Genomic DNA, 16,083 nt, shown 5'->3' on the forward strand with positions numbered 1-16,083 from the left:
TGTAAAGTAAAGGCTCGTCTTGTCTTGAGACCAATATAAGTGTGTGCAAGAAGCCAGCACAAGCCTGTAGGGCTCAGTAACTCCCCAATACCACATTGCTTCGGGATGTTTCTGAACCTTAGAATTCTGCAACTGGCTGGTGACAATTGCTGTCTTTTTACAGCCAATGGTAAATACTTCTATTTATTAGGCTATCCAGCCTACAATAAGAATTATGAAATTTAAAAAGTTTCATGGTTTTAAGTTTAAGTTATCCTAATTTCTTCTAAGAATCATGAAATAATTGTAAGATGTTTTCCCAATTTTTGACTGATGTATAAAAATAGTGTGCACAGTTAGGCATGAAATAATTGTAAGATGTTTTCCCAATTTTTGACTGATGTATAAAAATAGTGTGCACAGTTAGGCTGTTATTGATAAAAGAAGAGACCTGAAAAATCACAGCGCATGGAGTGGATGGACTCCTAGTAGGGAATCTATGAACCTTGAAAGAGCTGAGAGCTCCTGATTGTTTGTTATACAAATACAATTATTCATTCAGTCTCCTCCCCGCCAAGACTACAAATCTACACCTCAGCCTCAGTGTCCCCTTCTGAGCTCTTCTGCCCAGACAGTCCACATTAAGCAGGGCTGAGTTCCTCAGTCTCAGATGGGCACCTGAGAGGCAGCCTCCTTGATGCCGGGCTCTAGATGCCATGGGTCTTCATGCAGCTGTCTCCATGGAATGGCTGAGTCTAAACTCTGATTCTCAGCACTCATTCATCACCTTTCAGGCCGCTTCCTGCCTTAGGTCAGAGACAAGAGGGCCCCCGCCTATGAGACAATAATCTGATTCAAATTATTTCTCCCTCTGTGTATGACTGGAAAGATTATGCTAAAATAATGAGTAATTTCTTTCATGCATGTGATTGTTAGTTATTGAATACCAATTTTTAGCAAAAAATCTGGCACAGAGAGGAGGTGGATTTTCTTTGGCTCCAAGCTACTTCTCCTGGAGGTCATCATGTAGCTTTAGAAGACTATCTAAGTGAGCTGTGTCTGCTTGTCCCATGAGGACCCACACAGCAGGGAGGAGAACTAACAATGATTAATCTGTTCTCATAAACTTACAGGTCCCTGGAAGATGTTTGCGTTTTTCTCTTTCCTTAATTTTTCAAAGATTTCATTTTTCCCCACCATGAAAGGAAGCTCATATTTGTGTATAGTTTATATGGAGATTTCGTGCAGTCATACATGAGAATGTGATACAGTTTCTGGCTAGTGGTGTAATATACTGGGACAAGATGGGCTGCCTCTTCCCCCCACCTGAGCCCTCATCTATTAGAAATGGGACAGAGGTGTTCATTCATATTCCCATTCTAAGACAAAGACAGAATTCTTACCACAGCCCAAGTAACCTGTGCTCGGGCTGCGCTCCAGGCTGAGACTGTAGCTGGGAGGTACTTCCTAACCCTAACCCATGGGCAGCATTCTGCCTTTCATCACTGTTTCCAAAAGGAGCTTTGCATCTTGGAACCTTCTTACCATTTCTAGAAAATTGTCAGTGCAGAGTATCCAGGCCTTAACTGATGTCAAAGAGTCATTTTAAAAAATCTAGAGTCAAATTGGAAGGGAAAAGTAAAACTGCCATTAGAATACTATGTCCACTTGGGTGAAATAAAGGGAATTGGGTGAAATTGATGAACATTTGAATTAGGCTTGAGATATCCTTGTTTCTCCTTGGTTGCTCAGCCATGGAAATGGAGTCCACTAAGCAAGGGCAGCCCCCTCCTTAGTCCCTAGGGAGGCTCATACTGCAGAGCTCCATGGAGCCTTGAGTTCTCACTCAGGCTGTACCACTTTGTAATAAGTCTTCTCTGACTGGCACCTCGATATATGGTGCATCCAGTCAGAAGACCCTCTTCATTGTCCTTCTAAGCTGAGTGCTTCTGTGGTCTCTGTGAGAGCAGTCACACGGTGATTTGATGCATTAAACTGGACAGCCCTGTAAATCTCTTCCTGTGAAAAGTGGGGGTGAGCAGTGCTTGGCCATAAACACATGCCTGCAGCATGATGGGTCTTTCCAAGGAGAACTAGACCTGTGTGTTTTCCCTAGATTGCTGAAGGAACCTAGAAGAGAAGGCTTAGATGCCCTGCATGTGAGGCTGTAACCACTCACTATCCCACCTCCAGCTCAGCATCCTTCAAAAGACCCGATACAGGACCAGTGATGTTGGTTCTCTTCCTCCCTTTATTGATTCCTCTGTTTCTGCCTATTAGGAAAGAGGCTATGAACCAAAAGAAAAAAAGCAAGGGCGTTAACTGCAGCTTTACCATTTTCTCTTCACTTTCGTTATTCCCCTTAAAAGGATTGGGGAACAAAGAACTGTAGTCACATTTAGAAGTTGCCTTGCACAAGGCCATGGTAAGGAACAGCTCGATGTAGATACGCCTTGTGTCTGCCTTTGTGGTCATCAGGAACCCACCCACCCCTGTGTTAATTTCATCTTTTTCTCTTCTGTTGGACAAATGCATTGTCGTTGTCACCAGCAGCAGATTTGGCCCTCTATCCCAGCCTGGTCTACCAGCCCAATAATGCACAGGCCAGCAGGAGTGTTTATCTCAAGGTGACACCTGCAGTGGCTGACTGCTGCACTTCTTAATCCGTTTATGCAGTGCTTCCTCTTTGCTTGCAGTTGCTGGCAGGGCTTTAGCAGCAATAAAAATGGTTCCTTTCCCAAGACAGAGTTCATTCGATTTAAACTGGATTGATTATAGCTAAACTTATGACATGGCTTTACAAAGGAAGAAAAAACAGCAATAAATTATGCACAGTGATTATTTAGCATTTATTGAGTTCCCACGGTGTCCTGGGCTCAGCACACAACTGCTGGGAATAAACCACTGCCCTTGAGAATCAAAGCGCAGCTGTCTATCTGAAAAGGCACTCAGGGCAGCCCATCAATCCAGGTGCCATTTAACTCCCATTCAAGGGTCACCTGGCCATGTGGCCACTCAGCATTACTCTCAGGGAAGTTTTCTGACGTTATGGAGTTAATGCACTGTTGGCCCATATCTGTGTATTCTCTTAATTTTCTCTCTCTCAGAACCATTGTACTCATCCCTGGCTTTTGACCTGTGCCCTGGGGTCACTCCTTCCTGCTCCTCAGTTTTGTGTTAAGACTAAGGCATTGGCTGAGGCTAGAGTGCCAGTGAGGATGGCATTGGCTGCCAGGGCATCTGCCACGGTCCTCCCGTGGTAGCCTGGTTGGGGCACAGGGTAAGCTGCTAAGAGTGGGCACCAGGGTTTCTTCGAACTAGTACGTTACTTGTGTGTGCATCAATCAGAGAATTAGATGCAGATTTTGAATACCCTTTAAAATGTAAGTGATGCAGAAATTATGCAAGCAAATATGTATAGTTGGCTTCTGTTCTGTTGCTGTAATAAAAACCCGGACACCAAGCAACTTGGGGAAGACAGCTTTGCTTTGGCTCAAGGTTTGACCTTATGGTCCATCACTGTGGGAGCCACAGCAGTAGGAGCTTGAGGAGGCAGATGCTCACACTGCGTCCTCAACAAGCAGTAAACACTGAGGCTCACATCACATTTTTCATTTTATGCAGTCCAGGGTCCCTGCTCATGGAATGTTTCCACCCACATTTTAGATAGACCGTACCTTATCAATTAATCCTCACAAGAGTGCCTGGAAACCTGTCTGACAACACTAACCATCACAGTGACTTAGATTTGGAAGTTTGGTATAACATTCTTAATTCATAGTAACCCCTATTCAGCATACTCCTTAATAATTATTTATAAAAAGAGAAATAGAGAGGGAAAAAACTGGCATTTTCTTTCCTTGTTTTAACCATCTACTATTAAAAGGGGAGACAATGAAGTGAATTAAGATAAAGCATATTAGCCAGCACCCATCATATAACATATTAGCTAGCACCCATCATACAACATATTAGCCAGCACCCATCGTATAACAGGTCCACTCTTTCAACCTTTGGAATATTTAAATGCGTTGGAGGAGGAAGCAGATGCTCCACTGAAAGGAGACATAAGGTAAAGTCACATCCTCACTGAAGAGCAGGACACTGCTGCCACCTAGGATTCGATGCACACACACGCACCTTGCTGGCCCCACCTGGGGCCACAGACACACACACACACACACACACACACACGCACACGCACAAACATACACACACACACACCTGTTTGTCTTACTGTGTCGTTCTCACTTATAGTTTGATTGGTTTGGGAATTACAATAAAAAAACCTTTTTTTCACACTGCTTATCTGTAAATAGTTCAGTGTCAGAAATCATTAGACATTGGAGCAAATCTAATGTTACCCTTATATGATTCAGATTATTATTTAGTGGGACTTGGGGTGTGTTTATTTTTAAGATAAAGGCAATTATTATAAATTGCCAAATGTTTCATTTTCCTACCTCTGAGCCGTTTTATTTATTTCTTTCTTTTTGCGTCATTTAAGGTACCAAGGCAAAGTAATCCCAGCACTCTGCAGGTGGGTGAATCAGGAGTTCAGTCACTTTCAGCTATATAACAAGTTCCGGGCAAGCCTGGGCTACACGAAACCTGTCTCAAATATGTTACACATGCACAGGTCATAGGAAATTTCAGCAAAGATTCAAAATTTCACCTAGTGATTTTGTTGTTATTTTGATTATGCAGGTTCAAAAGGGAAATAGGATTTTTCCAACCGCAGTAAGATCCCAAGGACAAGTTTACCACCTGCATTAGGTTTCTCTGAGATCAGAAGCTTTGCTTATGCGTGTGTCTGCGCACGAGCTCACTGCCTGTGTATCTTTGTCCACAGTGGACCTGGACAGGCTCAATGATGATGTCAAGCGTTACAGTTGCACTCCCAGGAATCACTCTGTCAACCTCAGGGAGGAGCTAAAGCTGACCAATGCAGTCTTCTTCCCACGGTGCCTCCTCGTGCAGCGCTGTGGGGGCAACTGTGGCTGTGGAACTGTCAACTGGAGGTCCTGCACCTGCACCTCGGGGAAGACGGTGAAAAAGTACCATGAGGTACGTAATCTTCAGGGTCATTCCAGCGCTGTAAGCAGCCGCTCTATCCGCATCATCTCGCGTCTGTGAGGTCGTGGGAGACTACGCCACTTAACATGGTTGGTCCAGGGGTTGGAGGGATGACTTAATGGATAAGAGTACTTGCTGGCCTTACGAAGGATCCTGGTTCCATTCCCAGACACACGTGGTAGCTTACAACTGCAATTTTACACCGTATGCCGAGGATCCAGTGCCCTCTTCTGACCCCCCACAGACATTGCACAAGAAGAAGCACATACAGGCACACAGGCAAAATGCTCACGCACATATAATGAAATCTCTACAAAGAAATATGGTTGGTCAGTTGCTCACCCAGTCAAGGGTGTGGTTGGGAGCTAAAATTCTACCAAGCTAATTCCATCCTAAAGAAGGAATTCCTGATTTAGCCTTCACAGTATACATGTGGGTAGACAACAGTGTGTTAGATTATATAACTGTGTATTGACAGGGACTTTTCAGATCCTCTTCATCCAACTTGTAGAGAAATCTGGTATTTATTTACAGGCTATCAACGTTAAATTTAGGTGGCTGCAAAAAAAAATACTAAGGACCAAATTTTCTTTCAATGGAATCATACTTGCAAGAAAAAAAAAAGCAAGGAGTAAAAATGTAAATTGTCAGAGACCTATTCATTCTCTAAATGTTGAAGTACTTTGGAGATTTAGCCCTTGGATTGTTAAAGAAGTAAAAAGTAAGTGTAAAGATCAACGTTTGTAGCAACGAGAACACAGCTGCCCGAGCTCCGGGGTAGCCAGGGCTGTGAGATGTATTAGCTCACCGAGCAGCTCACCAGCCTGCTGTCCAGGGATGCCCTCTCTGTTGTATTCATAGATAGTGATCCGATGCTGACAGATGCTTAAGAGGTGAGTCATCCGTGGAACTGCGTTTAAAAATACTAACATGTGACGCAGATGTTGCCACTGGGCAGCTTTGGGTGCTAAGGAGGTGTTTTATGGGCAGTCTTGCATGGTGGCTGTGGTAGTTTAAATGTAATTGGTCCCCACAGCTCATATGGAATGACACTAATATCAGATATAGCTTTGTTGGAATAGCCTGGTTGGAGGAAGTGCGTCACTTTGGAAGCAGGTTTTGAGGTCTCATGTGTGCTCAGGCATTTAGATCACTTTCGGTCGCCTGCAAGTCAAGATGTAGCCAGCTCCCCACCATGATGATAAAGAACTAAACCTCTGAAACTGTGAGCCACCCCCAATGGCATGTTTTCCTTTATAAGAGTTGCTGAGCTCTTGGTATCACTTGACAGCAATAGAAACCCTGACTAACACAGTGGTTAATCATGAGGACCTCAATCCAAAGACCAGCAGAAAGGAGGTATCTGAAAATAAGACTTGCAGATTTGGAGGTGCAGGTGTGAGAGCTGGATTAAGTTTGTAATGTCAGCATTTGAGAGGCAGGGCAATTTCTGCAATTAGAAGTCCGTGTAGGCTATATAAAAAGTCCCAGTCCCTGATCAAAACAAACACACAAAAAGATAAAACAATAAGTCCCAGACCTTGATCAAAACAATCAAAAACAAAGGATAAAACACTTTACAGCAGGTACTTTTGGGGTTGCTGTTGTTGTTATAGTGATTTTCTGTCTGAAAACAATGAAACACTAAATTTTAGGTAACTTCTGAAGGAAAACAAATCTGAGCCCATTAGCACATTGCTGCTTCATCCTGGGAGAGACAGGTCCTAGAACAGTGGCTAAGCGTGATTCCCGGAAGCAGAACTTACCATTTTACAACCACACAAAAAACATTTGATGGGTCTTAAGAATAGTTGGCTCCACCCCACTGCCCTCAAAGGAAGGTAAAAGCTGTTGTTGTATGACAGAGTGCCATCGCCTGTGTTCGTTGTGTTTTGGGTATGAACTGATGAACCCCAGATTGGCAGTTGTCCTTCAGTCTCAGAATGTCAGTTTTGTGATGTTTACCAAAAAGATAAATGTGGGGTTCAATAATTGGTGGGAGCTAAAACTCTCCTGGAAGTATTGAGGTCTCCCGTGCAGTGACTAAGGGCAATGGTGTGCATGCCTGGCCTTGATGTCTTTCTGGACCGCTTTCCTTTTATCTTGACTCTAGAGGAAGAGGTTTCAGCTTGACTTTTTTTTTCCAAGCTCCTTATTCTGGAAACTCCTGAAATGAGCCCTGTATCACAGACAGTTGGGTCTGTGTAATCTGAAGCCTCCAGACATCATTCTCACATTAGTTCCTCTATTGTCTCTGTACACTGCAACAACCAGCCTACGGCTGCTTTTCACAATTAATGAGAAAGAGGAAAGCCCTTGATCCCTTTGTTTGGTTGTGAGGTATAAAACATCAGTGTTCTTTTGGAAATGCAGTGTATAGCATCTCATTCAAACACAGGTCATAATATTTTTACAGCTAAGGCTCTGCAGAGTCCTATATGAAATGACCCTGCCAAACGCAGGACAAAAGCACCCAACAGCATCAATCACTCAGTTAGTGACAGACACCTGAAACAAACACGCCTGTCAACTTCCCCTCCAACTGCCAAAATGTGTCCTGATGGTCACTGTCAGGTGCTCTGTGGAGAGCGGCAGAGAACTTCCAATTCCAGAAACAGGCATAGTTTGATCCTCATCTCATTAGGAGAGAATGGAAGCCCTATATTTTATATTCTATATTCTATTCTATTAGTTCTGGGCCTGTATTCTTACCTCTGCTACATTAAAGGCAGCTTCCCCGGTCCAAGCTTGCAGCTGATGAGATGTGAAATGAGTTTCTATGAGAGATGATGGCCTTAAGGGATTAAGAGCCTGTATGCTTCTCCACAAGTATCTCAGTGCTAGCCGTCAGAGATAAGAATGAATAATTAGAAAGCTCTGGGTGAAACGTCACTTTTACACAGGCCATGACACTTCCCTCGTAGTGGGGTGAGCATCTTCAGTGCAGAACAATGTTACTTCTGCTTTCAGACTTCAGGATTAATGGATGATAGTGCTTACTGTGTAATCCTGAGGACCTGGGTTCAAATCCTTGCACCCATATAAAACCTGGGTGTGACCATATATGCCTGTAAGCCCCATCACTGTGACAGGTGGAGATGGGGGACTCACTGGGCTTGCTGGCTGGCAGCCCAGCTCCATATTCAATGAGAGACCCCTCTCTGCACAAAAGAGTGGCAGAGCAGGACACCAGAAGTCTTCAATCATCTACATGTAGATGTCCACAGGCATATATAACACAGACATATACACACATACATGCATGCACACATATGTGCATACAAAGTAAAAAATTTTTTTTGAGTTTTGTAGGTTTCCTAATTGATCTTTCATAGCAATCCTCCCATTCATCTTTGAACACGTAGTGTAAAACTGGAAAAACATCATTTCCTCTACTCTTTCTGAGTTTGTGACTTGAGGCCACCCTAATAAGAGAGGCAATAGCAGACACACATATAGATTTAATATGTCTCACATGTAAGGAAATGAAGACCCCAGCAAACACATCAACCTGAGTGGGCTTCTGTGTAGCCGGCCTGATGGAGGGCCGGTAGAGAGGCGGTGTCGGGGTGTGAATCAGCGCTGATGAGAAAAGCCCTCTCTCTGCCTGTCTTCTGCCGTCTTCTCTTCTTCCCTCCGTCCAAAAGACAACAGTGCTTTCTTCATCAGAGTAAAAAGGGCCCACGGCTCACTCGAGGCTCTCTTCTTCCATCAAGACACCGGGCACACATGAGGTTTTCTCCTCCTGCTTCATGGGGTCCATGACCTGTTTCACAGGAGACAGCTGAGAGCGTCTGTAAAATGGCTTCTGTCCTTCCAAAACATACTTAGGGTAGTGACTCTTTAAAAGCAAGGCTCGGTTCATCCAGCGCCTGACGGAGACAGATGCAGACCCACAACCAAACGTTAGGCAGAGCTCAGGAATCAAGTTGAGGAGAGGAAGGAAGGAATACAGGAGCCAGAGGAGTCAGGAACATCACAAGAAAACCCACAGAATCAGCTAACTGGGTTCACAGGGGCTCACGGAGACTGAACTGACAACCAGGGGACCTGTGTGGGACTGGCCTAGGCCCTCTGTGTATATGTGACAGTAGTGTAGCCTGGTCCTCTTGTGGGACTCCTAACAGCGGAAGCAGGGGCTGTCCCTGACTCTTTTACTGGCTTTTGGGACCCTACTCCGCATACAGGGTCACCTTGCCCAGCCTTAATACATGGGGAAGTGCTTAGTCTTACTGCAACTTGATATGCCCTGTTTTGTTGATATCCACGGGAGGCCTGCCCTGTCCTGAGCAGAAATGGAGGAAGAGTGGACTGTGGGTGGAAACAGAGGAGGGGTGGAGGGGCAGGACTGTGGGGGGGGCTACAACCAGTACGTAAAATAAGAGAGAAAGAAAGGAAGAAGGAAATAAAGAAAGAAAGGAAGAAGGAAAGAAAGAAAGAAAGAAAGAAAAGGAAGGAAGGAAGAAAGAAAGAAAGAAAGAAAGAAGGAAAGGAAAAAAGGAAGGAAGGAAGGAAGGAAGGAAGGAAGGAAGGAAGGAAGGAAGGAAGGAAGGAAGGAAAAAAACCAAGGCCCGGGGCTGGGATTCTAGCTCATTGGCAGCGTCCTTGCCTGGCATTGTCAGGTCCTAGGTTCAATTCCACTACCACCAATAAATAACAATAGCAATATAATTCAATGATATTATTTCACTTCTCCCTTTCATAATGAATCATGACTATTTGTCATTGTTTAGCCTCTAGGACACAGCCACTGAGTCAATAGACAAAAAACTTAGGGGACAGCAAACAAATATATTTTTTATCTGTTTTCTCTGTCCTTCCCCTATTGATACCATCGAGATGTTGTGTGTTAATGAGGGCCTCTCCAGAGGAACAAGAGTGATAAGGGTTGTGCTTCTCTTTCTCTCTCTCTCTCTCTCTCTCTCTCTCTCTCTCTCTCTCTCTCTCTCTCTCTCTCTGTGTGTGTGTGTGTGTGTGTGTGTGTGTGTCAGTGAGGGAGAGACAGAGGGGGGGAGGGAAGGGCAGAGAAAGGGACAGGGACAGAGAAACAGAGAGAGTGAGAATGTATTACATCCCAATCTGGCACCAAACACCTGGAGGGTTCCTGGAGAGCAACTGTTCCTTACAAACCAGGAAATGGAAGCACTGCTCTGCCATCTACAAAGGATCAACAACACAGTGGGGATGCTGAGGGAGAAGGGTGCTTAGTCTGAGCTGCTGTCAGAACACAAATCAACTAAGACAATCAAGCCAGTTCCTCAGTTTAGGATCCCAACTCATTGATTTCGGTATACGGCAAGTCGACATCAAAAGCAAACATCGTACATTGGCTTAGCTGCCTGCAAGATCCAGTGGAACTTACTGCATGATGGCATGAAATCTGCATATCCGCACAGCTCAGGGCAGAGGAGGTTGGGCAGTTCCTAGCAACCTATGACTGCCAAGCATCTGACATCTGCATAATGCAGAGAGAAAGTGACTTTTTTATTTAATTCCATCTTAAGTAATTGAATAAAATTGACACGTGTGTCAGTGGATACCGTGTTTGCTGTACAGAGTGGAGATCTCTGTTGCTAGTACATATGTGGTGGTGGTTCTCAGCCTTCCTAATGCTGTAACCCTTTAATACAGTTCCTCATGTTGTGCTGACCCCCAACAGTAAATCTATTTTCATTGTTACTTCGTGGCTATACCATTGCTACTACTATGAATCATAGTGTAAATATCTGTTTTCCAATGGTCTTCGGTGATCCTTTTGAAAGGGTGGTTTGCCCACAAAGGGATTGTGATCCACAGGTTGAGAATTGCTGATTTATGGCATCTAGAATCATCCTTCCATATTGGTGTGTTGATACAGAATTTTTTATTTAAAAACTGGCATCTGATTATAGTGTGAAGGCTAGGAGATGTAAGTGGTCGTATATCCCTGAAATACAGTTTTCAAAAGAATACGGTAATTCCCCTGACCTATAAATAAACAGCAAAGTATAAGACACAATAATGAAGAAGACAGACTCAAAGGAGGAGTGTGTTCACAGCACAGCGCTGAGATGCTCAGTCATCCCCAGAGGAGGAGTGTGTCCACAGCACAGCACTGAGATGTCAATCATCCCCAGAGGAGGAGTGTGTCCACAGCACAGCACTGAGATGCTCAGTCATCCCCAGAGGAGGAGTGTGTCCACAGCACAGCACTGAGATGTCAATCATCCCCAGAGGAGGAGTGTGTTCACAGCACAGCGCTGAGATGCTCAATCATCCCCAGAGGAGGAGTGTGTCCACAGCACAGCACTGAGATGTCAATCATCCCCAGAGGAGGAGTAGGTTCACAGCACAGCACTGAGATGCTCAGTCATCCCCAGAGGAGGAGTAGGTCCACGGCACAGCACTGAGATGCTCACTCATCCCCAGAGGAGTGTGTCCACAGCACAGCACAATAGGGGCTGCAGATTTAAAAGGAGTGTAGTGTTACATTTTGCATGTTTGATGCTTGTTACTTAAACTGACACTTAACAGAGAAAATGAGAACTAGGTGAACAGAGCCTAGACTTTCTACCCTCTGCAGAGAGAAGCGGTGAGGTTTCGGTCATGAATGTAACTAACCACAAGGAACATCAAGGAAATCTTGGATAACAATTTCCTGGAAAGAGCATCCATGGGGCAGACAGAGAACCTTCCTCAACCTTTGGAGGTACCGTGAGGCGTGCCTTTCCCCTGCTGAGTCTGAGTGAGAGAGAACCAGGGCAAGAAGCAGAAAGACATAGGGTCAAGCTATGCTCAACCAGGAAGCAGCTGAATGCTAGCCAAGGAAATCCTCCAGTCCCGGAGAAGCCTGCAACGTGAAGGCTAGAAGCCTTCCAATGGCACGACATCCATCAACTGTTCCACTTTTCCCTCCACTCAGAGTCTCCCACTGAAATTGTGTATGCAACATAAAGGATGATTAAAGGGCCCTGTGATTGCAAAACAACAACGATGTGGCGTGGGGTGTTTCTTGTAAAAAAAAAAGAGTTTAGTCATTTTCAGAATGGCAGTCATAACACTTTTACTTCTTTCCATGTGGGGGTGTGGGGTGGTTGACAGCATCCAGAGATTATAAACCACAAAGCAAGTGTAGGCAGAATTATGAGAGCCAATGACCTGACTGTTCCTGTGATGACTGCTTTCCAGCCCTGCTCCCTCACTTGCCAAGTGAAAGGACTCTTGTTCCTACGCCGCAACATACAGACACCCCTTTCCACATCAGGCCTTCTTGAACAGCCTTGGCAACAGGGCCCACCAGTGTCATGAACAGCACCCAAAGGTGTTCCAGAACTCCATGCAAGACACCTCCTGAGCTATCCTGCTGCAGAGAGGCTATGTATATAGACAGGGTTCCTCTAAAGTGCTATTAAAATGACTTTACCAGTTAATTCTACAAAGGTTCCTATGGTAATTACAGCATGCTCATATAAAGCTTTTATTTGAAACAAATATCCACAGATGTCAAGGTTACCTTTCCAGAAGCCAGAAGCATTTTTTAAACCCTCACTATAGCCCAGGTCTCTGTCACCTTCAAACTTTTCTGTAGGTCACTGAAGTTGTTCACAACAGACACTGTCTCTTTGGGGGTACTGTGTCTTAGCCAAGGTTCAGTACTTAAGACACAGCTCAGCCTCTGCTGAATCATCATCCAGGGGAAAAACATAATTCCTGTTCCAAATGCCTTCCCTCAGACACTCAAGTTTCAGAGTAATTCATTGACAATAACATGTGAATGTCTACGTTCATATGAAGTCTTTATATGTGAAAGCAAAAATTAGGAGTTGTTTGTTTGTTTCCTAAGTCTCTGTTGAAACTGCCTGCCTTCCAAGTCAGGTAAAACCTTAAATAAACTCTTAATGATTCAGGTTTATGTAATACATTTGCCCTGAAATATGTACTTGTATTTCTATGCAAGCCATTAATTTGGGAACTGTTACAGGGTTTTAACAGCTTTTTTTATATTCCCAATAAACAAGAGCTCAAGTCGGCAGATATATTGTTTTATCAGTGCAATAGCCTTATAGCAATGACTCGTTCACTGGTCTATTGGCAGCAAGGCAAAGGGCTGGAGTCAAACATCTTGTGTGTCTGTGATACTGGCATTTATAAAGCTGAGCATCTCGGATTTTGTGGCATAAAACCCATCAACTGGGTCTGTCACTCTCCATTTAATAGATGCCAATTTTCTGGGCTGCATGTGGGTTTCCCAGACAATGAAAAGGAGTCAAGATTTCCATTTTCACCCATAGGTGCTGAGCCGTGGCTGGCTGCACCTCGGTGCAGTTTCATTTCAGTGTGTATGCTTGCAGCTGTGAATCATAGCTGGGAAAATAGGAAAGCATTCTGTGATAGTACCTATTACCAAGTTCCTTTGGCTGCTGTGATTAATTCAACGGTCACTTCCCTTTAAAGGTGGTCAGGTAACCCATAACCCACCAGTTTGCTCTCTCTGATAAAAGCTTTTCTTTTAACTTCCCATGCTTCCTCAAATCAGTCTTGCTTTCTTCATCCTTTCGGTACTGTGTATCTGGACTTAAGACTATTACATGGTCTGAAGCTTTGAACATCAGTGCTGTGATCAGCCATTAAAGCAGCACAATTTCCACTTTGTTCAAATAGTGCTTTTCTGACTTGTCTGGAGAAAGTGTCTGCCAGTTCCTTTTTTCTTATCAGAAAAACACATATATACTGTGCTCTTGTAGTTTATTATAAAACACAGAGGGGGGGAACCCCTGAACAATCAGAAGACCAGCTAGAAAACCTGTCCAGGCTCATATGCAAAACATCCACACTGTTTGCTTTCAAATGCAAAGCAAATCAACAGAGCACTGATGTTACAGGTGCCTGCCACTGGAAATTATGAGTGCTTGACAATAGTCTTCTTTAAACACAGTCTTAGGAAGCTCAGCTCCATAACAAACTTGTCACTGGCCAGTCAGTACCCCTAATCCTGTTTACATGAAGATAGTCTGGGACAGTAGTAAGAAAAATATCCTGGAAAATTCTTGGTGACACTAGAGGGGTTCAACCCTGTCCTGTCCAAAACCTTCTTACCAAATATAGCAGAGTCTTCCTATTTGTCATGAGGAGGACTGGTTGATACCCCAAGCGCATGTCTCACTAAGATTTGCATTGAAGAGCAAGATCTTTTTTTGCAATAATTTACCCTGGTCTCTTCCATATTGCCTCCTGTGTTTGTTGGAGGCTAGAGCAGAGGGAATTTGTGAAAGAAAGAAAAAATTCCATATATTTCCATGTAACCAAGAGCACATATCATCTTCAAGTTATTTTCTTCAGGATCTACTTTGCTGCCAACACACTACTTAGAAGTATCTGGCCTAGGACACCTGGAGCTTTCTTTCTGGTTCTTCCATGATTGGGGAATGTCCTTCTGTATGCTGTGAATATATGTTGGTGCATAAGTGCTGATTGACCAGTAGCCAGGCAGGAAGTATAGGCGGAGGTACCAGAACAGGAATGCTGGGAGGAGGAACAGAGAGAGAGAGTTGCCAGGGAAATGTCATGTAGTTACCAGGAAGGTAGGATGCCTGGGCATTCTCTGGTAAGCCAAGACCACATGGAGACACATAGGTTAATAAAAATGGGTTAATAATTAAGAGAGAGTTAGCGAATAAGAAGCCTGAGCCATAATCTCAACAGTTTGTAATTAATATAAGCCTCTGTGTGTTTATTTGGGACTGAAGGGCTGCAGGATCAAACTGGACAGAAACTCCATGTCACTCCCCCTTTTGAGTCCTGTGATCTTGAGCAAGTAACTTAACCTCTCCCTTCATACATACCTTAAATTAGGAAACTAGCTATTTCATCTAATTAAGTCCCAATAATTTAATACTTGCAAGGCCACGGGTCTGGTATCTAGGCCATACTTAATGTTGGCGGTAATGGTTAGCATTCTTGTTTTTACAATCCAGTTAATAGAGAACATAAAATTTTATGCAGAATTGTGTGATACAGATTATGCATATATAATTGCAATAGAGTCGCAGGAAAAAATTATATGACCTATAAAACTATCTTTGAACTGACTGGAGCATGGTCCTTTATTCTTCTTTTTTTTGGAATCATTCTTTTAAATCAAACTCCAGGTACCTCACTGGAATGAACATAAAAACAATGGCTTGTTCTCGGCTTTGCTGGGAGAACCCAACACTTAGCATTGCTAAAGTCAAATAAAAGGAGACTGTAGATTCGAATGCTCAGTGCTAAGGAGTCTTGACATACATAACACATGCTTTGGATTTGATTAAGGCTTTCAGCACTGAGGGTAAGAGTAACAAAATGGCTAAGAATACAATGCATAGAGTAGAAGTGTAGAGATGCCATGGAAAGTTATGGAGGCATCAAAGTGAGTTCTCCCACCCCAAGTGACCTTCAGTGAGGACTACAGAATACCAAACAAAGCATAAGGAGCTCCCAACGCACTTCACGCTTGGCTTCACGCAAAGCTTCAGATGCAGAAGGAAATGGTAGGTATGTCACAGAGATATCTTGTCAGTATGCTAAATGCTGGGAGATAATATCCTGCTTCTGGGCTTTTATCACCAGAAGAGTGTATATGAGAGGCTTCCCTGCCCTTACAACCCTTTCCTGTCTAATCAGGAAAACATGCATAGCCATACGCCTCCTTCATGTAACAAACAGTGGCCAAAGATGGGAAAATCCCACATAGACATTTGGGAAACTGCAAGATGCTGCACAATTGTGTGTTGGTTTCATGGTGAAGAAACAAATGGAAAATACAAGCTGGTGGGAACGTATGTGTATGAAGAGAAAAGCGATGGGCTGACTAGCTATGAAGATTAGTTTGTGATGTTACCGAGTGCGTGTCCCTGGGACAGTGTTCCACTCACTGAAGCCTGCATCAGAAAAGAAGGTGTAGGGTCTCTTTAAGATAATGACTTGCAAAGTTATTTTAGGGACCAGAGAGATGGCTTAGCAGATAAAATGTTTGTTGTACAAGCCTGGCAACTGAGTTCAATCCCCCAA

General features: G+C 43.8%; 1 protein-coding gene across 2 annotated transcripts in view; it reads left to right on the forward strand.

Annotated features, from left to right (window-relative positions):
- Positions 1-16,083, forward strand: part of Pdgfd (platelet derived growth factor D) — a 212,383-nt gene that overhangs the window by 192,640 nt on the left and 3,660 nt on the right. For both annotated transcript variants that reach the window (XM_040734745.1, XM_040734744.1), the window contains exon 7: positions 4,832-5,046. In XM_040734745.1, coding sequence (XP_040590679.1) covers positions 4,832-5,046 — 215 coding nt within the window. The remainder of the gene's footprint in view (positions 1-4,831; positions 5,047-16,083) is intronic.

The sequence above is a fragment of the Mesocricetus auratus genome, unplaced genomic scaffold (genome assembly GCF_017639785.1).
Source record: "Mesocricetus auratus isolate SY011 unplaced genomic scaffold, BCM_Maur_2.0 Super-Scaffold_100040, whole genome shotgun sequence".
NCBI classification, from domain to species: Eukaryota; Metazoa; Chordata; class Mammalia; order Rodentia; family Cricetidae; genus Mesocricetus; species Mesocricetus auratus.